The 22,430-nt window shown below is 38.8% G+C and overlaps 1 protein-coding gene across 2 annotated transcripts in view; it reads right to left on the bottom strand.

Annotated features, from left to right (window-relative positions):
* Positions 1–4,715: 4,715 nt before the first annotated feature.
* The window catches only part of pcdh1b (protocadherin 1b), a 237,217-nt gene continuing 219,502 nt past the window's right edge, over positions 4,716–22,430 (bottom strand). The window contains exon 6 of one of the 2 annotated variants that reach the window (XM_036569300.1): positions 4,716–9,638. In XM_036569300.1, the coding sequence (XP_036425193.1) occupies positions 9,232–9,638 (407 nt within the window). In that variant the 3' untranslated portion in view covers positions 4,716–9,231. The remainder of the gene's footprint in view (positions 9,639–22,430) is intronic. The other variant, XM_036569299.1, reaches the window with a different exon arrangement.

Here is a 22,430-nt window from a genome sequence, read left to right as displayed (position 1 = left end):
AAAAAACTCCAACATATCTCTGAAATAGTTTACATGAGATGGCAAAAACTTTCTTAATTTTTAATGTAAATTAATGGATTGAGATTTTATTCCAAGAGATTTTTGGATTTTATTGGTCTGTAAAACTTTCAAGGGTCATTCTCCATTTAGAGTGGGAATTCAGGTAGATACATTTTTAAAAAATCAATTTCTTGCTTTCCAAAACTAAATAATCTTAATATGTCCATTAACATCACCTGTTACCATATACAAAATATATCATATACAAAAAGGAGAGCTTAATTCCAAACATATTTTACAGTCACTGGTTTTATATGAACATGGTGTAACACCAGTGACTGTGACTCCAGTGACATCCTGGTTAAAGATTTTGTAAATTGGTGACTGATTGGTGGTCATGTGACCTTGTGTATTTAAAATCAGTAATAAAAATGATATGTGACATTATTTTGACAAAACTTTAATTACCCAGCCATTAATGCACATAACACCAGTGACATATATGTCATGTGCTGCCTGATAAACAAAATTTATTAATAAAAAAAGATTAAATTAATGAAATATAATGAAAATTATACTCGCCTCCTCACGTCTTGAGATGCTTCCTCTCTGAAGAGGCTCGACCCAAAGAAGCAGTTTAATAGAGCTAAAAATACTGTTAAAATGTAACATAAAAGTCCTGATAACACCAGTGACCAAAATCTCTGACATTTTACACAAAACACATATTTTTTAAATGTAGTATAACATTCATGATATAAAAAGTGAATATGAAGCTGTTTTATACAAATTCCTAACTTAAAGTTCTAAAAAATATTGTTTTATATTAAAAATGGTTTCTCGGTTGAAAATTGGTTGACGAGCTATTTTACATACGCAGAGCGACTATGAAACAGGATAAAAAAGGAAAAATCAGAGAAATCATGAGGGGAAAAGTGTTATTTAATCTTAGGTCAACTGTGCAAATGTGCATACTGACTATTGGAGCTGTGTCTAATGTTTTAAACATCTTTTTAAGCCCTGCAACCTTTGTGACACGGTTTCTCACTCCAAATGGAGAAAGACCCTCAAACAGTGTATAGGACAGCTGCTGAGTTCAAATAATGTAGAATATATATATATATGGACAGCGATGATATTTATGTAATAAAAAGTGTCAAATAATTTCATTATTTCCTCAACTTTCCAGTTGATCCGACTCCTCCCCCCACCCAGTGAGTTTTTCCCCAAAACAAAGACAAAAAAAGCAGCTGAGATGAAAGAACGACTCTTCTTCGTTTTCCTGAACGTATTTTATTGTAAAGCTATAAGGAAGGAGTACTTACAAGATAGTATTTCTTTGATTTGCTCAGCAAAAATAAAAGACCACATTTCTTTTTTGTTGTTTTCTTTTTCTTCATCATTTTTAACATGCGGATACTGATAAAGAACATAATGGAACAAATGCGGCTAAAACTCTTCAAAGCCACTGCAAAGAACACAAACCTCAGGAGAAAGAGGACCGAAAAGAGAGACAGTCAAACCTCTGAAGAGACTAGAAGCCAGGGAATAAATCACATTTCTTTTTTTTTTTCAGACACAGGTACCAACACCGTATGCCTCAAACATCCCAAACTACGCAAACCCCCTAAACGTTCCCTACGCTTAAAAATATTTTACAGTTTATAGATTCGTCGTTTGCATTTTTCTTTTCAGTTTTTGTAGAAAAAAAGCCACATTAGCATGTACATAAAACTGTACAAAGAAAACAAGGCATCACAAGCATGGTTCTGATATAAATATAACCCACATTTAGGCTACAAACGCGCTCCTTCTGCACAGGCCTTGCAGACAGTGTGGATTTTTTGGAGTTTAAGGGGGAACTTCATGGTGTTTTTCTTCATCTGATGTATCTGCAGGAGCCTTTAAGAGTAAGATAAAAAATAGAGTGAAAGTTCCTGAGTCTAAGTTCTCCTTCACGCTACTGAGGTGCGCTAGATGGCTAAAGTACGCAAAAAGAATATTGGTGAACACTTACCATGTTATACCAGCTTTGCCCAGCAGGGGGCTGTTTTTGTTTTATTTTATTTTTTTACTTACTCTTTCATGACCAGGTGAAAAAAGAAATACTGCGTGCTCAGTGGCTAACGATTAGCATACTAATGCTAATTGTTATTCACCTGGTCCCTAAAGGGTAAAGGGTGGGAAAACAGCCTCCCCTACTGGTCAAAGCTGGTATATATGAATGTTAGCTTCTTAACTTCCCGGTGATCGTTTTCACAAAAAAAGCTGCTCCCTGGTGTAACATGCTAAGTGTTAGTCAGTATTATATACATATATGTATATATATATATATATATATATATATATATATATATATATATATATAGGTATATCATACAGGCAGATAAAATATATAACGTAGACTGTGTTTTTATTATTTGGACTCAGAAAAACACTTTCAAATGTATATATATATATATATATATATATATATATATATATATATATATATATATATATATATATGTATATATATTTGAAAGTATATATTTATTTATTTATCTTACCCTTCAGGGCTTCCTTACTGTGGCGTACAATAAGTTTAGGAGCTAAAAGCAGTCAGGTGCCCACTGACTACTATTCTAAGTCAACAAGTTTTCTGCTGTTTCCTATGTTCATCGAAACGTGTTTTTGTCCGTGATAATCGATTGTACGTCACAGATACCACAGACAGAGATCAGCTCGAAACCCACTGAAGTACCCCTTTAATGTGGCAGCTGAACACATTATATAAAATACGGCCTGGATATAAAACTGCTGTCTTTTTTTTCTTGTAAGTAAACGACTCTGTTTCCAGAGGAAGAACGAAGCTATTTACTTTTTTTTCCCCTTCCATCAAGCATGGGTTAGCGTCGCCGTGACATTATGGTGGTATAAAATGTTTATCTCCTGCTCTTCCACGTCCTACATACACACCAGGTGGCTTTCCACCAAAATGATTCTGTGTGACAGTAAAATTGGCTCTTAAGTCACATTAGATTTTATTCATTTCTGTGCCCTACCCTGTAGTCAAATACATTATTCAGCACAAACGCATTAGATTAGAGCCGGGAAAGAACGAGCACAAAAAAAAAGAAAAGAAAAAGGAGAAAAGAGAAGGTGCTCGACTGAAAAGGTTTGCTTCGGGTAAAAAATAGGGGAAAAAAATAATTTATTACATTTATATAATTGTAGTCCTGTTTTCCAGCTTTTTGAGCTATAAAATTACACTTTTATTTCTTAGAAATGGCACATTTTATGACCGTACAACCTCATTAGGAATGAATTCTGGTCCGCTAATTATAAAAAACAGTAAATAAAATCATGACACAACATGATACATCACAGCTCCAGATGACTTTCTGATGGTGCTCTGATGAATCAGTGGACTCATAAGCCAACAAAAAGCAACTGATTTGGTTTAAATAATGCAGGACGGTGTTGAACATTAAAATTAATATAATATTAAGGTAATATATCACAGGTAAAACATATGATCGCAATACTAATGATTTGTTGATATCGTTCAGCTCTAGTAGAATGCAAGATGGCAAAGTTGATGTGTTGCACAATTACATTTAAATTAGGAATGCAGTGATATGGGAATCACCAAGATCTGTTATTATTATATACAGTGGTGGTGATAGGAACCAGATGTCCACCTCTTAAAGCTCCCTCACAGAAAGTTATTACAAGAAGTGTTTATGAATACATGAGAACTGCCTGATGTCAGAGAAATTGATTTACGATAGCTTTGAGAAGATTTTGGCCTTAAAAACCATTCATGATGGAGGGATACATAAAATATAGGGTATTGTGAGGCAAAATAGTCCCCAAAGAAAACTCATCATTTCAGATTTTCCACTATTTTACCATCGTCAACATTCCATATAAAACTCAGTAGACCCGTGTAGGTTCACTGGTGGTTTTGGATAGTAAATAAAATGGCTATATTTGTGTTGTAGTCATGGCGACCCCTGGTTCCCATCACCATCACTGTAAAGAAATCTGAGTGTGAATTATACACTGAATTATGCAGGAATGGTGAAAAAACGGTGTTCTGTAAGTAAGACACTCACAGAGCAGTCACAATGTTTGCATTTATTCTAATGTGTTTATTGGATAAATAAATGTTTACTGGTGAGATTAATCATTTTATTTTGCCCTGTACTGTATCTGCTGATTCCGATATCATCATGCATCCTGAGTTAAACCCTGTTCACACACCAGGTCAGAGGTGTATTAAGCCATCCTCTTCACAGTTTAGCTGTTTTGCCTCCCTATTTAGAGTAGTTATATATGCGTGAATATATTTGAATACGAAATGAAGAAGTGAAGGGTGCATTTGACAGAAATAAAGTGGAATAAATTAGATGCTGTTCATCCTGCAGGGTAATTAAAGAGCTTTTTTCTCCTTAATGAGTGATTTCTTTGTTAAAGCACGGCCAGTGCGCGCGTGCACACACACACACGCAGACACTTAGAGTGTCACTCAGAGCGGTGTGTGTGTGTGTGTGTGTTTGCGTGTGTGTACATGTGTTCTGCACCAGCAGCTCATCAGAACACAAAACAGCAGAAACATCGGTGGAAGCAGATGGAGAAACTCAACTGCTTCACTTTAAAGACAATATGTGGATGTTTTATTGTGGTGTGTGTTCTTCTGTGTTTTCACACACACACACACACACACACACACACACACACACACACACACACACACACAACACACAACACACACACAGACACAGACACACACACACACACACACACACAGACTGATATCACCCAGCAGGATCTGTGACAGTCGCTCTCCAGGGATAAACTCCAGGTTTTCCCAGCGGGAGCACAACACTGCCTAAACTGTCAGGAAGCGTTTACATCCCCCCCCCAACACACACACACACACACACACACACTCACACACATTCTGCCCTATGTGAGTGCGTACGAGCATCATCCAAGAACCGAGGAGGAACCGGAATGATAAAAAGAAAAGAAACGCAAGTAAACAAAACTCCACTTTAGTGTTTGCTTAAACTATACTGAGTACTGTTGAGTACTACTGAGTACATTTAAGTACTACTGAGTACATTTGAGTACTACTGAGCTCTACTGAATACTACTGAGTACTTTTGAGTACTACTGAGTACATTTCAGTACTACTGAGAATATTTGAGTACTACTGAGCTCTACTGAGTACTATGGAGTACTTTTGGGTACTGCTGAGTACATTTACGTACTACTGACAACATCTGAGTACTACTGAGTACTGATAAGCTCTGTTGAGTATTATTGAGTACTACAGAGTACTGTTAAGTACTATTTAGTACTACAGAGTACTGTTGAGTACTGCTGAGTACATGTGCATCCTACTTAGCTCCACTGTGTAGTACTGAGTACTGTTGAGTACCACTGATTATGACTGTGCTTCTTGTGTACATTGTGGCTGCAGGTACCACTCTCACCCTCTCTCAAGCACCAAAAAATGCAAATGCAAAGATAGCAATTAGAAAAAACCTTCACATAAAATTTCCAAATTTTCTTAAAGTACCAAAGTGCTAACTTTTTATATAAACTTTAATACTTTATTAAGTCTATCAGCATAAATTACCATAATTAAACCTAAAGCTTTAATTTGAATGGTCAATATTTTTGTGACTTTGTTAGTTAATTAACTTTTCTGTGAAGCAGGTAGCTAGCTAGTATAGCTGATGCTAATCATGTGCAGTTTTTAAGCTCCACATCTGCTGGAGTTATATCTATTACAAAATAGAATGAATAAATAACTAAACAAAAATACCCAGGTAGTTATCTAACATTAAGTTAGCATTAGCTTATTACTGCTAGCTAACATTTGATGTTACAGCTGTCAAATAAATCATAGCTAGGTACTGATTTAATGTTACGTTAGCTTTTGCTAATGTTACTGCTAGATATGTTTTAATGTCTCTGTTAGCTAACACATGATGTTACTGCTAACGACAAAAGATTATAAAAATATTCACCTAGAAAGTTAGTTAGTACTTCATCACTGTCTATCTTAATTAAACCTAAAGAGTGCCATCACCCTTTTGTTCGCTAGAAAAGTGTAGCTCACATTAAAACTTCTGTGATGCAGTTAGCTAGTTAGCAAAGCCAACACTTAACATATGAGTGATTTTAGAGCACTGTATTCAAGCACTGGAGTAGTGTTTATTACAAAATAGGTCAAAAAGAGCACAAAGAGTAGTCATGATTCTAAAAAAATCTAATAATTTATCAAATAATTAAGTAAGCATTAGCTTATTACTGCAAGCTAGCATTTGATGTTACTGCTAGTTAATACTTGATGTACCACCAGGAAACATTTGATGTTGCTGGTAGCTAAAGTTTGATGTTGCTGCTAGCTTGATTTAGATGTTGTCTGCTTGCTAACATCTGATGTTACTGCTATAATGTTTGATGTTACAAGCTAATGTTTGATATAACTGCTAGCTAATGTACAGCTAGATTATTATTAATAGACTAGCTTACAGGATCATGTAATGAAAAATAAAGGACTAATTAATGACTCTACAAATCAAAAAGATTTGGAGATCTGTAAGAGTGGTGGCTGCAGCCATATATTTGTGTTTTTCCTCTCTCTCTCTCTCTCTCTCTCTCTCTCTCTCTGCCCCAGGTCATGCTAAACCCCAGCAGTGCCAGTCCAGAGGTTGAGAGGCTACTATCTGACCGCTGGTTCTGTCACTGAGAGAAATGGTTTGTTTGCTCTAGCTGGACCTCAGCACGATCCGAGCGACTGCATTAGACAGTCTAGTGTTTGATCTTTAAATGATCAAACAGGGATTCTGACATGAACTAAATGAACTCGTACGCGTGTCGTGACGGCGGGGACACAAGGGGCTCCGGCGTTTATTCCCTTTCAGCCAGAGGAGCAGAGAAAGAAGAAAGGCGTGAGCTTCACTCAGCCCGGCTTTACACGGAGAAACTTTCACGCAGGGTTACGAGCTGAAACATCTGAAACGGCAAGAACAGCTGACGTGGTGGTATGATGTAAGTGGGTGTTAAGAGAGGAAAAAAGGAATAACTTAGCTACATAGATCACAATGTGAGCAGTAAATTGAAGCAGCAGACTGGCATATGCTGATGAATGCATGTTGGCTAGTTAATAATATTGATTATTTGCTGGTATCCAGTGAGATAGCTAAGCTAACAGTCTTCCAGCATAAATTTAGGCCAGAATTACATTGTTTGATGTCATCATATGGTACTTTTTCAACATTCTGATTGGCTGTTTCACATAATATGCTAGCAAATCCAGCTTTCCATTCCTCAGTGGTCTAGCTGAATAGTAACTCAGCTAGCTTGTATTGTAGTCCATCAATAAGCCTGGAAGTTTAACAGGTTAAGACATTTACTATTTACCTTCAAGTGACTGCATGAAAGTTTCAGTACATAAAGCCAGCCAGTTTGTTTTCACTTTCTTCCACCATCCAAAGGACACCAGTCAGTCTGTTCCCGTGGTGGACGTTGGAGAAGAACAGTGTGCACGCTGAGGTCACTTATGGCAGACTGTGTGTGGCATATTCCTCTGTTTTCCCACTGATTACAACTTCTGTTCACCAGCATTACCACAGGTGCTATTTCCATTACTGTCACACATTATTAATAACAACTTTTAACCCTTTAATATTCCCAGATCTACCAGCAGGACCAACCCTCCATTCCAAGTTTAAATAATTCCATAATAGCCAATACTTTAGCATCGTTTTCCATGAATAACAAGCCTTAGGATAAGGATTCCCAATAAGTTTAGGGGGTTTGTAAAAGAAATTCTTGAAAAACCTTCTCTTGAAAATGAAACAGAGATGGTCAGTAATGAAACAGCTAACATTTTAGACCCAAGAATGCTAATCCTACAACATTAGCCTCAAAGCTAGCTCTTACTTTTCCAGACTTAATGTTCTAAACTGTACAGACCGTCTGACTAGTTTGATTAATTGAATGGAATGAACACAGTTCATCACTGCTGTTGTTTTGTGTATCTGACTGGGTTTGACCCACCATCCATCCATCCATCCATTCATGTACAACAAGTCTCTGAAGCATCCATCCACACACAAAAGCGGCTGAGGAACAGGTAGTGCGACGTGGACAGAGAGGTCCATCAAAGTGTTCTTAAAGTCAGGATTCGAAATGCCTCGTACGCGAAGGTACTGGTGAAAACGCACGTTTAGATCCGTGGCCCCCCTCTAAAGATCACAGCAATGACACGTGAGAGACGGTGGAAAAGTGTCTGATGGAGCCACCTGCTCTCCATGGAGGTCCTGCTGAAATCCACGCATGGGAGCTGTGGCAACTTTTCAAATCTGACAAATCGCATTAGACTGACCTGCTGTTTTCCATTTGTTTTCCCCCAGTGTTTTGGTTTTAATCCAAATCCCGAGTGTTTGGGTGATGCTTGAGGGTTATGGTGGTGGTCTTCTTCTTCTTCTTCTTCTTCTTCTTCTTCTTCTTCTTCTTTTCTACTGTGATTAGTCCAGCCTGCGCTAATGCTAATGTCCCCCCAGGCTGGCCACTCATCATATTTACATCACTGTACATTGAAGGGAAAACTTCCCCAAGTGAAAAGTCTGCTGCTGGAAACACTTTCAGTGCTTACGCAATTGCCATATGGTTTGTTTTTGACGTTGATCCAGCAGCTACACAAAATATAAAGCACAGCGCCCCCTACAGAACAGTCCGTTACAGGATGTGTATGTGTGTATACATACAGGTCAGTGTACATATTTTAAACTAAGCTTGTCCTCAGTTCAACCGAAATAGTCTAAAAAAGTAACGAAGGAAAAAAAAACAAAAACAAACTCAAGTAGGAACCTTTACCTATACAGCTTACGTTAAATTATCACAAAGTCGGATTTAAAAACTGTAATTACATTCTTTCGGCAGAAGTTTGATTGAAAAGTGAGTATCCTTCATTCAGTATTCACAAACACAAACTCGCACTCGCGTGATTGGTCAGGCTTTCTACATACAAAACACGGAAGCAGGATTCCGATTCTTCATCCACAGACGTGAAGGAGGAGGCCGATTACGAGGGGTCGGGTGGTGGAGGTGATTTTGGAGGCGATTCGGAATCTTCCTCCTATAGGCAGAGTGAATTGTGGGTGACGAGCGCACCTGTAGCGTTAGGTTATCTCAGGTGAGGGCGACCCACGTTAAGCGGGAGCTTCACAGGTAGATCTCTCTCTTGGAGCCCTGGCTGGACGGAGTGGTGGCCGACGCGTAATCTGCCGTCTGGCTCAGCGGGATCTCCTCTAGGGGGCAGTCTTTGCCCACCTCGCCGCCCGCAGAGTAGGCACTGGTGTACGGAGGCAGGAAGCGGATGGCGGCCATCTTGTTTCCCCCTCCGTGCTCCTCCCCGATGGGCTTGGGGCTGCCGTTGGCCATCAGCTGGTCCTGCGACTCCCTCTCCGGGTAAGGCACGAATGTGGACAGTTTAGGGCCGCCCTTGGTTGCGGTTTTGTTGCGGTTCGGTGAGGGCTGGCCGGGCATCCAGCAGGAATCGGAGTGGCCGAACTCAGTGCACTCACGCGTACAGTTTCCTGTCATAGCAACGTCCGGCAGGGACCTTAAATCTGCAAGCACAAAAAGAGAGAGAGAGAGAGAGAGAGAGAAATGATTACAAAATTAGCAAAACATCATTTTCAACAAAGTCAATTCAACGTAAAATGATGAAGTAACTGATTACACAGCTTTTTTTGAGTTAACTCAACTTGAGGACACTTAAACTTCTTAGTCTAGTCAAAAGTTCTCCTAAATCTAATTTGTTAGATAATTAAACAACACAGAATTTGTTTTTCCACCCAGTTTCACTTTGAATTTTCTCCTCTTGGGTTTCCTGCTATGGATGGATATGACATCACTGGGGTTCAAATTCACCACCTCTTCATGCTGGACTGAATTTTTAGACCACTGCATTACATGCTACTACATTCATTTTCACAGCAAATATGTTTTTAGAGTGTATTAAAGTTTTAAGAAGTAGCCGGTTACGTGGTGCAATGGACTAAGCATTCACCCGGACATCAGAAGGTTGTCAGTTTGAATCCTAGTGACACCAGAGCTGTCCTTAGGTGGGAGCGTCTGATAGAAAGAGTTCTAGTAACTGAGTTTAAAAAAAAAAAAATAGCTGCCTTAAAATTTCGAGTTCACTGAATTTCCAATAACAAGTTAACAGAATTTAAAACAATATTAGAAGTTTAAAGAAATCAAAATTTTAAGGCAACCAGGATTGTTACTTTTTTAAGTTAAAACACAATAATCATTTACATTGTATATTCCATATTGTTTATGTGACAGATGCAGAACTAAAAAATGAGGCTTTGATTAAAGGAAGAAGTTTATGTTGGTGTTCTGAAGTTAACTCAGGCAAAGCTGTATAATCAGTTACTTTATAACTTTAAATTGGGCTGACTTTCATTTTAACAGTGAACCTCATGGTTATGGTCAGCGCTAATGAAGTGCTGCTGTTATTAAAGTAACTGAAGCTGCAGTCAAACTAGCCTTCTACCTCTCTATTTTTTTTTTTGTCAGGGTGGAGTGAACGTCAGGCAATCCTGGCCAGTCTTGGTGTAACTTAGGGCAGAACTTGTAGATTAATTCAGCGAACAACTAACATTAACTAGTTAGATTTCTCATGTTGATGGTAGCAGTTTATATACTTCACTCAGGTGTTAATAGTTTGTTAAAGAATTGTTACTCATACATTAATTACTGTGGCTGCTTCAGCTATTAATATTTTATCATTTAGTGATGTGAATAATTAAGCACTGTAAATGCTTTTCATTAATTTATCATATTTAAGTGTGATCAGTACTGTGATCTTTATAAAACACTAAAAACTTTACATTAGGAGCTGAGTTAATGACTATTAATGTTAAAAAAGCATGTGCTGACCACGTAGTAATGATTAACTAAGCACTGAGTAAAGGTTTCTACATGAGAAAGTAGAAAGGTAGTACATAACAGCTTAATGATTTATTCATAATGTGCAATGATGATTATTATGCAATGCTTTTTTGCACTTAATATTTTAAGTTTTGTATTTTTATAAATATCAAAGAACTAAACCATTCTTAACAAACTTCAATTAATGAGTAAATTTATACTATTCAAAGTAAATGACTAATTATTAGATTATTAGATCTGAAAGCAAATCATTTTCTGTTACATGATTTAGTAGCTTTTTTCTACTAAATTAAACGTTTATCATGTTACATTAGCAGATGTAAAGTGTAAAGTTACAAAGTGACATCAGCAAATAAAAAAGGATGCTGTAATCTTACATATATATATATATATATATATATATATATAAACACACGCTTTACATTTTTGCCAAGTTTTCATCGCATGTCAACAACTAAACAAATGGAAAGATGTGCAGACTCAACGCTGACTATACAGAATGCAAACAAAATATAAATGTAATTCATCATATAAGTATGCAAATAATGACATAATTACTTTTAAATAATATAGCAAAGAAGCAGTAAACTTGCAGGGGTAACTGCGGTCGAGTGCTAACATAAAATTGTCTTCGTGTGACAAATAAAGGATAAACAACTGACAACTGACAGTAAACCATATTTTTGGACATCACCTCTTCCTCCTTGGCATCTCCTCTGTGTTTAAACTGTAATCACCTGTATTTTTTACTCCGCTTTTCTAGTCGGCGAGACACTCCTGATCTGCTCTAATATAAATAATGACATATTCCTCCAAAAATAACCTGCTCTAATTAAATGTACCTTGTCAGTGTAGCAGAAGAAAATGATAATAATCAATTATACTCAAACGCAGACAGTGAGCAGCGAGGAAAACAAGGTTAAAGAGGAAATCTCTGCAGGTTGGCTAACAATGTAATTATTTGATTGAGTGGATTAATAGTGTGTAAACAAGCTTTCAGATCACAGACACAAGAAAACCTAAAATGACCATCTGATGAGGAGCAGCCAGCTCTACTGCGAGGAGAGCGCAGACGGCTGAGCATCACTACAGGCCTGACTCTGAATCTGTCTGATAGAGAGGATGATTTCTCTACATGTCTCCAACACACACACACACACACACACACACACACTCATTACTAATCTATTAACACACAACACAAAGTTATGTACAAGCTCACATTTACTCACGTATTCTGCACTGTTTAAAAAAGTCCAGCTCTGCTTTAAATCGTGAGAATTGTTAGAAAAGCAACAAACAAAATATCTGAAATACATCAGCAGTTTAAACAGAAATGACATTCTGATAATGAAAAGAAGTTCAGGTAAATGAGGCGTTACACCAATTGGGCTAAACATTCAGTACACCTTTCTCTCTCTCTCTCTCTCTCTCTCTCTCTCTCTCTCTCTCTCGTTCTCTTTCTCTCCTACAGTCTTTCTCTCCCTATCTGTCTTTTTTCTCTCATTTTTAATGAATGAGAGTGTTTGAGGTCTGTAGTGGAGTGTGTGTGTGTGTGTTTGCATGTGTGTGTGTGTGTGTGTGTGAATGTGTGTTTGTGCATGTGTGTGTGAGGTTTGTTTGTGTATGTGTGTGTGTGTGTGTTTAAGGTGAGTGGATGAGGTGTGTGTATTTGTGTGTGTGAGTGAGTGTGTGTGTGTGTGTGTGTGTGTGTATTTGTGTGTGTGTGTGTGGGAAGTGTGTGTGTGTATGTATGTGTGTGTTTAAGGTGAGTGGATGAGGTGTGTGTATTTGTGTGTGTGAGTGAGTGTGTGTGTGTGTGTGTATTTGTGTGTGTGTGAGGTGTGAGTGAGTGTGTGAGTTGTGTAGGAGGTGAGTGTGTGTGTGTGTGTGTGTGTAATATATGCTGCCACTTCACTGAATCCCATAATAGTGTGAGGCGGTTGATTTGCGGCTGAGGCGGAGCTGTGGGGTTGCCGTGGGTGACAGGTGTGGAGGACAGTGGCAGGTAAAGCCGTCCGATTCTGACAGTTAGCCGCTATCCCAGCGTCCCCGGAGTGAGCGAGCGGTCCAGCAGCGGTGGACACGGTCAGACAGGCAGAGACAGGCACAACCAACACTCACAGCAGGAGGGGTGGCGGGGAGCGGGACGGGAGGGGGTGTGCCACAAAAGAAGTAACTCAATGTATTGAACTGATTCAGAAGTCGGGTGACACAAACAATTCATTTTCAGGGATTTATTTAAACTGTTAGTCTGCGGCTACTAATTTACAGTGACTTTAAACAATTAATTCCCAACTATTTATTTTCCTCTTGATTTATTTTCAGTGAATCACTTTTACAAGTAATTTATTTGGACACACCCTCACTCCCACCCCAGCACACCTTTTGGACACACCCCAGTTCTTCACTTTCTTTGAACACTTCTTCATCCCTTGCTCTGTTTGGACACTCCCCAGTCCCTCACTCTGTTTGGACATGCCCCAATCCCTCAATCTGTTTGGACACACCCCAATCCCTTGCTCTGTTTGGACACGCCAAAATGTCTTGTTCTGTTTAGACACACCCAAATTCCTCGCTCTGTTAAGACACACCCGAATCCCTCACTCTATGTGGACATACCCCAATTTCTTGCTCTATTTGGACACACCCCAGTTCTTCACTTTCTTTGGACACTGCTTCATCCCTTGCTCTGTTTGGACACTCACCATTCCCTCACTCTGTTTGGACACACCCCAATCCCTCGCTCTGTTTAGACACACCCTAATCCACTGTTCTGTTTGGACACGCCCAAATCCCTCACTCTGTTTGGAAACGCTCCAATCTTTACTCTGTTTAGAGACTTCCAATCCCTCACTCTGATTAGACACACCCCAACCCCTCACTCTGTTTAGACACACCCCAAGCCTTCGCCCTGTTTAGATACACCCTAATCCACTGTTCTGTTTGGACACGCCCCAATCCCTCACTTTGTTTAGACACACCCCAGTCCCTCACTCTGTTTAGACACACCCCAATCCCTCGCCCTGTTTAGATACACCCCAATCCCTGGCTCTAGTTGAACTCATCCCAATCGCTTGCTCAGTTTGGAAACGCCCCCAGTAGCTCACTCTGTTTGGACACGCCCCAATCCCTCACTCTGTTTGGACATGCCCCAATCCCTTGGTCTATTTGGCCACCTCTCCATCTCTTGCTCTGTTCGTACATGCCCCAATCCCTCGCTCCATTCGGACGTGTCCCCCCCGACCCTGACCTCCGTCTGCTGGTGTATAAACCTCGCTGAGACTAATTAAACTTTGGGCAGATTAGAACTTTGCCTTGTCAGTCTTTATTCATGCTTAAACCAGTTATTACTTTTTGGGAAATTAAATTAGCCAGCTATTAATTAATCGACCCGCCGCTTCTGAGAAAGAATGAAAGAGAGAGAAGAAGGGAGAGAGAGAGAGAGAGAGAGAGAGAGAGAGAGAGAGAGAGAAGAGGGGGAAAGAGAGAGAGAAATGAGATATGAGAAAGGGAAGCGAGATGACAAAAGGCAGAAGCAAAAATAGAATCATTTTTTTAAACTTCTTGAGGAAGGATGAAGGGGTATGGCTGTGGAGGAGCTGGAAGGAGGAGAAGGGAGAGAGAGAGAAGGTAATTCTCTTATTATGGCACTGCATTAGCTGCTGTAATATTCTGCACCACTGTGCTGCACATAAAACACACCACAGAACAGAAAGCAGCAGCTGTGACACAAAATCACACTGCCAGCGCCTCAGTGTCTCAATTTCAGAGTCAACAGCGTCGACTATGTTGGTTAAAAGAAATGTCAACACATCAACTAATTATTTACTTAACAGAAAATAGCTCTGTATAGCTGTATTAAGTTCATGTGATCCACACAGCGATAAATAGCATAACATAAATACCACATCACTACCACATCACTGCCAAAGGCTCCATCAGTGGTGGAGCCAAGAGGGGCCACGGACACCCTGATACAATTGCTGACCCCACAGTGGCTCCCACAGCAAGTTGCATATGCATAATATGCTTCTATCTAATATATATATATATATATATATATATATATATATATATATATATATATATATGTATATGTGTATATATATATATATATATATATTACATTAGATACCAGGGCTGTCAATCAATACTGTAAATTCAATTATATATTTAAATTGTTAAAAATAAAAACATTTGATTGTGAAGATTTATGTTTGACTGTGCTTCAAGAGTTCTGGAATGGGTCTGGGTCGCTGCACTGAATGCACTGCATGACGGACAGCAGTCACACAATGTCACTTTTGTGATTTAAAATGAAATGTAAGTCCAGATAAAATGAGCAAAAAATGTAACTACAACTGTGCGGTAATAATGGCAGACAGTTCACAACCCAACTCGGCCTCAGAGAGAGAGAGATCCACACTTAGTGATCTAAAGAGCCCCACTTGGAAACACTTCAGAGCAGAACTCAAAGGTCAGCAGACGGCAAAACTGTGGAATCTCGAGATAAAGTTGTGCGAGCTGTGTAAGCTACAGTTAGCCTAGCATCACAGCACTAGCAGCCTGATCGTACATCTTGAAAATATGCACCCAAATGCATTCAGTTCAGTTCCTCCTCAAATTCAGTTCTCCCTGATAAATCATGCTTGTGGGCGCATGCACACACACAGCACTGGAACAATGGAAAGTGAAGTCGGTGAAAAAGTCTCAGGCTGATTTCTGCTCAGTGAATGCGGCTCCTGGGGATGTGATTTGTGAAGGGGAACATAAATTTGAGGAGAAGCTGAATCTAATGCAGCACTCTTGTATTAGTTTGCCCTCTTATAGACATTATTTGCAAAAATACATGTGCATTTACAGCATTTGGCAGACGCTGTTATCCAGAGCTACTTACAATTTGATCATTTTTTACACAGGTAGGCGAAGGTAATGTTAGGAGTCTTGCCCAAGGACTCTTATTGGTATAGTGTAGGGTGCTTGTCCAGGTGGGGATTGAACCCCAGTCTACAGCGCAGAAGGCAGAGGTGTTACCCACTACACTATACCAAAATAGATATCCCTATGATTCGAACCTATGTGGAAGGAATAATCAAACATCATTGTTGGACTGTTTTGACAGTCCTAATGCATATCAGATGATTAGCAATGTTAACTGTAAAATGAGAAACCAAAGTATCTCAGTATGCCGTGCCATAACTCTCATTATGACACAGTTTTCAACTACACTCTTAAAACAGATGGTTCTTCAAGGGCTGTTTATTAAAAAAATGGTTCTTTATAGAACCACGAGCACTCAAAGAACCCACCGCTTGATTAAAGGGTTTTTTGCATCGTGATGAAGAATATCTTGTGTATGTTTCTATATATTCTCACTTTTTTTCTCTCTATCCTTTTGAGCATCTTTCTCTTCTCTCACTTTGTCTCCTCTTTCTCTCCTTTATCGCTCTATCTATAAATTCTCTATTTTCTCTCTCCTATCCCATTTTCTATTTTGCTGTTGTTCTTTTTCCTCTTCTCTTTCCATTCCCTTTTCTTTTTCTCTCCTTTCCCTGTCTCATTTTTCTCCATTTTAATACTGCTTTTCTCTCTCCTCTCCTTTTCTCTCTCTCATTTTCTTACTTTCTCTGTTTTTTTCTTTTTTTTTCCTCTGCCATCTTTTTTCATTCTCTGTTTCTTTCTCTCCTCTCTCTCTTTCTCAGTATCTTTTGTAAGCTTCTCTCTCTTTTCTCTCTCTGTCTCTCTTTTTTAATATGAAAAATACTTACATATTACTTTTATACTAGATGCTGAATATGCTAAAAGATGAATAACTGAATAAACCTACAGCTTTATTTTAAATATAAAACATCTTGTCTAGTCAACACTTCCTTCAGTCTCAGAATCTGTAAATATAATACAGTGTATATGAATATAATAACTTAACCAAGTTTAAAGTCAGCATATAAACATCACTGTGCTTTAGAATTTGGCTGGACTTCATTAGCACTATGCAGGTTTTATTTATAAAGCTTTCCTGAGGAACGTACCTGCACATTTATCATCTCTACTGATTAAAGAAAGCACACAGAGGAGCTGCAGACAGTCAAACAGAAAATAAAAAACAGCTCCCTAATTTAGCTTTGGCTGTTTCTGCAGTGCGGCTGAGGAGGAACTCTTCAAAACACAAGACGCTGATTATAGTGAATCATTTTAAATTGCTGTTGAGTCACCTTCATACTCAGAAATACATTTCCTCTTTGACATGTTTTATTTGTGCATTTATTTCTTTATTTGTGGCTTTAATTTATATTATATTTTTAGATTTAATACAGAATACACATTAATTATGTCTGCAATTACAAACACTCGTAATGGCTTAATTAAACAGTAAAGAAATAAATAAGCAAGTAATTTATGAGTAATTTCGGAGCGGTCAGTGTGACCAGCACAATGTCCCTCATCTCCACTAATTTGGTTCAGGCCCTCAAACAGTGGTCATTACTAATTTATAAATAAATCATTAATCTGATTTATTGCCTAATGCTGCAGTCTAGGCCACCAGAATATTGCCATCAAATATAATAAATCAAACATAATAAACCCACTCTGCATTAAAACGGCAAACACAGGCAGTAATTAGCTTTACTTAGCTAGCAATTAGCTATAGTGTCAGACATACTGACACCTTTTCACCATGTTTTTGAGACAAATGACCCTGTTTTCTTGTTCATGTTGTGTCGAGTGTCAAGATTATTATCCAGATTATATTAATGTAATACAATGTAAATACATCCACCTCCACCTGCACAAACCATCATATTATGCCATACACCTTTACATAAACCATTATATTACATCATAATCCACTACATAAACCACTAGATTACATCATAATGCACTATAAAACCACAACATTACACCATAAACCACTACATAAACCACTGTATTATATCACTTGCCAGTATATCACACCATAAACCACTAAATAAACCACAAGATTACATCATTTACCAGTAAATTACACCATAAAAGCTACATAAACCACTGAATTACATCATATACCAGTATATTACACCATAAACCATTATATTACACCATAAACCATTATATTATGTCATAAATCAGTACATAAACCACTACATCATAAACCATGACATAAACCATTACATTACATCATAAACCACTATACGTTCTACTACATTACATCAGAAACCACTACATAAACCACTACATTAAAACGTAAACCACTACATAAACCACTACAAAACATCATAAATCACTGCTCAAACCACTAGACTACATCAAAAACCATGATATAAACCACTACATCATAAACCATGATATAAACCACTACATTACATCATAAACCACTATACAAACCACTACATTACATCATAAATCACTACATAAACCACTTAACACATCATAAACCATGATATAAACCACTACATTACATCATGAACCACTACACAAACCACTACATTACATCATAAACCACTACATAAACCATTACATCATAAACCACTACATAAGCCACTAAATTACATCATAAACCATTAAATTACTTCACAAACCGGTACATAAACCAGTATATTACATCATAAACACTACATTACATCATAACCCATGTATTCTGTATCATTTTGTTTCATAAAACAGTTCCAGTTTAGCTTAATAACATCTTTTAGACATGGTTTAACTTTTTTTTTTTATTTTATTACATGACTTTAAAAACAGTAATTTTAATATTTCAGTCCTTTGAATTGAGTTACATGATATATTTTTCAACAGGTAATCAGTAATCTGTACATGACCACCATGGCTTACGGGCTGCTGCAGTTGATTTTCTCCTACGTAGAAGGAAATGAACAGTAACATGCAAAATTGCATTTTTCTAGTTGCACCTTTTTTGCCTAGCAGAGCAAGAAATGGACGTGAGAAACGCAGGTGTTTGGTCATCATGTTAACAGCTGATTTGCATATTATATGCCACTGAATTTTAAATGCCTCGGCTACCAAGCATAAATGCATCATATCAGGATACAATCCAGATGAAAGTTGCATGAAATGATTACCTGCAAATGTTGATTTGCAAAAACTTAGCATATAAAATAGACAGCTGTACAGATCAACTGCAAAACTTGTGACAACATGTGACAAAAGTGCTCAGGAATGAAGTCAAACCTTATCCAAAATAGTTGGGCCAAATAATTTGGAAAAGAAACCTGTCAAATATTTAGACCAAACCTGCTCTTCATACCATTGAAGACCCTTTGACGAACATAACGTATTGAAGATATTGTATTGAAGATAAATATATTGATAAACTAAACCTGAACAGGGTTTATTTCTTACTGAAGTGAAAAGTCACAGTGAGAATCAAATTCAAAAGAAGGCAACGTGTCCCCAGACTTTTGACGAGCAGTCTTTTTGGAGGCATGTCTGAGTTTTCTGTGGGTATCTCTCTCGTCATGGTCAGTTCCAGTCAAGAGGAACCACCTGTACACTGCCCGTTTTTTTCTGCCAAATCTTGCCTCCAAGGCTAAATGTGGGCTGACCGCAGCACCATGGTTTGGACTGAGTCCCAACGACCTACATCTGCTAAACATTGCCCTTATCGGATTGACTCCAATCGATGGCCCTGGAGTAGCCGGGGGTGAAGGCGGGGGTGAAGCTGATCTTTAGCAGCCCAAAGCCACGCTGAGTTAGGGTGTGTTCACGCAGACTTGAGCAGAGAAAACCCCCTTCTGGCTTTGGAAGATAAGCAGAAAGAGAAAAGGCTGTAGCCCGCGGCTAAATCATGCTAACACTAAGCGCCGTGACATCTTCCCCTCATGAATGTTTGAAAGTTGCACTTGTGTGTGTGTATTGCGCGCCCGGCTGGGCCGCAGGCTCTAACCGCTGGCTGTGAAGGGGACGGAGAGACAGCAGGATATACACGGCCCGAACCAGCCGAATGGAGACGTGTATCTAGAGCAAGCTAATGAAATTAGCTGCCTGAGAGAGCAAACAAAACTCCTATCAATATGCAGTGGAGCATACTGAGGGAGTTCAATCTGAGCTAGACAGGAAGATAGAGACACTATGTGTTCAAACAATATCTAGACATCACTTGTCACTGTTTAAAGGTGCATCCATTGTTGGCGCTAGTGTAAAAATACATGGACACTACTATGTAATCTCCATAGAAAAGAACTGCCAGAAGAATGGCATTCTCTGGATTACACAAACACGCTCAGGGCCATCATGCACAATGTCAGGCACTGTCCAAGCCTAGCATTGGAAACACTTTCTTTGATATGAGGTAGCTCCAATTTTTTGGGAACTTTTTGGGATAAGTTGCTGAAGCTCTAGTGATCTCCTTTAGAATGAGTTGGAGTGATGGATGAATTGGAGAGCTGAAGCTCTGTTGAACACCTATGAGATAGGTTGGAGGGATGAAGCTCGACTGAACACTTTTGAGTTAGGTTGGAGTGCTGGAGCTTCATTGAACATCTCTGATATGAGTTGGAGTGATGATGCTCCTCTGAAAACCTCCTACATTAATTATAGTAATGGAGCTTCACTGGAATAATTTGGAGTGATGGAGCTCCACTGAACACCTTTGAGATGAGTTGGAGTGATGAAGCTCCAGTGAACACCTTTGAGATGAGTTGGAGTGATGAAGCCATCCTGAACATCTCTGAGATGTATTGGAGTAGTGGAGCTCCATTGGAATGTTTTGGAGTGATGAAGCTCTACTGAACACCTTTGGGATGGGTGGAGTGATGAAGCTCCACTGAACACCTTTGGGATGAGTTGGAGTGATGAAGCTCCACTGAACACCTTTGAGATGAGTTGGAGTGATGAAGCCATCCTGAACATCTCTGAGATGTATTGGAGTAATGAAGCTCCATTGGAATGTTTTGGAGTGATGAAGCTCTACTGAACACCTTTGGGATGAGTTGGACTGATGAAGCTGTACTGAACATCTCTGAGATATATTTGAGTAATGGAGCTCCATTGGAATGTTTTGGAGTGATGGAGCTCCACTGAGCACCTTTGAGATGAGTTTTAGTGATTACGCGCTACTGAACACCTTTGAGATGAATTAGAGTGATGAAGCTCCACTGAACACAATTGAGATGAGTTTGAATACCAAGTTTAGATGAACTTTTTGGGATGAATTAGAACGACTGAGATCCTTTGGAGACATTAGGAATTAGTTGGAGTGACTGAGCTCCAATGAACACCTCTGGATTGACTGGGTGTGCTCATATGACTGAAATTTGTAGATGTGATATAAATGGAGGAATTTGTGAGGTGTTTGCAAAGGTGCATGTGTGTGTTGTTCCAGGCAATGAAATGGGCAGAAGAACATTATGTTTAACTAAAACAGCACTAAAACAGAGATTCTTTCTGCTATTCTTGGCCATGCTGGGCTTTACAGGAGGGACAGCTGCGATGACGGCGAGTGGAAATGCTTGAATGGGTGACGGACACTGACGCAGGTATAAATACAGGTATAAATACAGCTGCTGCTTATGACAGACTCCTACACAGCAGTGCTGCTTCACCTGCGTTTCTGGTGGATTTCTAACATCGCTATCATAAAAAAACGTAGAAATCCTTTTTATCAGTGATTTTTTCAGACCATTTGAAAATGCCAGCTGCCTGTATACTTATGTCAAATTGATCAGTAGAATTTGTGAAAAGAAGACCTTTCAGGATTTCTAAATAGCATACAACACACGACACTGACTGTAAAAATGTTAATGTGGAAATGCTGCAGACTCAATTGTCAACATTATAATTAATTTAGAGGAAACAGAGAATTATAAACCATAAGCTGAACTGGCAAAAAAATGAGCCAAAAGAGCTGGAAACTGTGCAGGACTGATTCAGTTCTGCTGTAACAGTGAATAAAAGTATAAAAGTGTGAACAGATCAGAGGTCGAAGGCTACAAACCACCCACACATACACTGAAGAAGCCCATTACTGAGACTCAATCTGTAAACATATCCTTTAGTGCGCAAGTCTTCAGTGATAGAGCAGAATACACTCGCAGCTAATCAGAGTACTGCACTGAGGACCAGCATCACTGTCTCTGACAGATGGAGAGGGGGGTGGGTGCTGGGTATTGAGAGAGACAGACTTGAAATAAAACATTATTTAAAACATTATTTAAAAAGGATAGAATGGAACTATTCAGGCAGTAATGACAGTGATGTAACCATGGCAACATCAGAGCAACAAACCATTTTAAAATCATTTTTAAGCTTTTATTTTCTAGCAGAAGTCAGACTTCGAATCTGTGAAATTTCGGAATATGGAGGTAAAGCTGTGTTCTGCTACAATACTACAAAAGCACAGCGGCAATAACAGCTGGCGGGATGGTGGCACGGTTGGTAGCACGGTTGCCTCACGGCAAAAAGGGCCTGGTTTCAATTCCCTGGCTGGGTGACTAGTGTCCTTTCTGATTGGAGTTTGCATG

Source organism: Colossoma macropomum, unplaced genomic scaffold (genome assembly GCF_904425465.1).
Source record: "Colossoma macropomum unplaced genomic scaffold, Colossoma_macropomum, whole genome shotgun sequence".
NCBI lineage: Eukaryota > Metazoa > Chordata > Actinopteri > Characiformes > Serrasalmidae > Colossoma > Colossoma macropomum.
The sequence above is the reverse complement of the archived record's forward strand: the minus strand, read 5'-3'. Positions and strand labels throughout refer to the sequence as shown.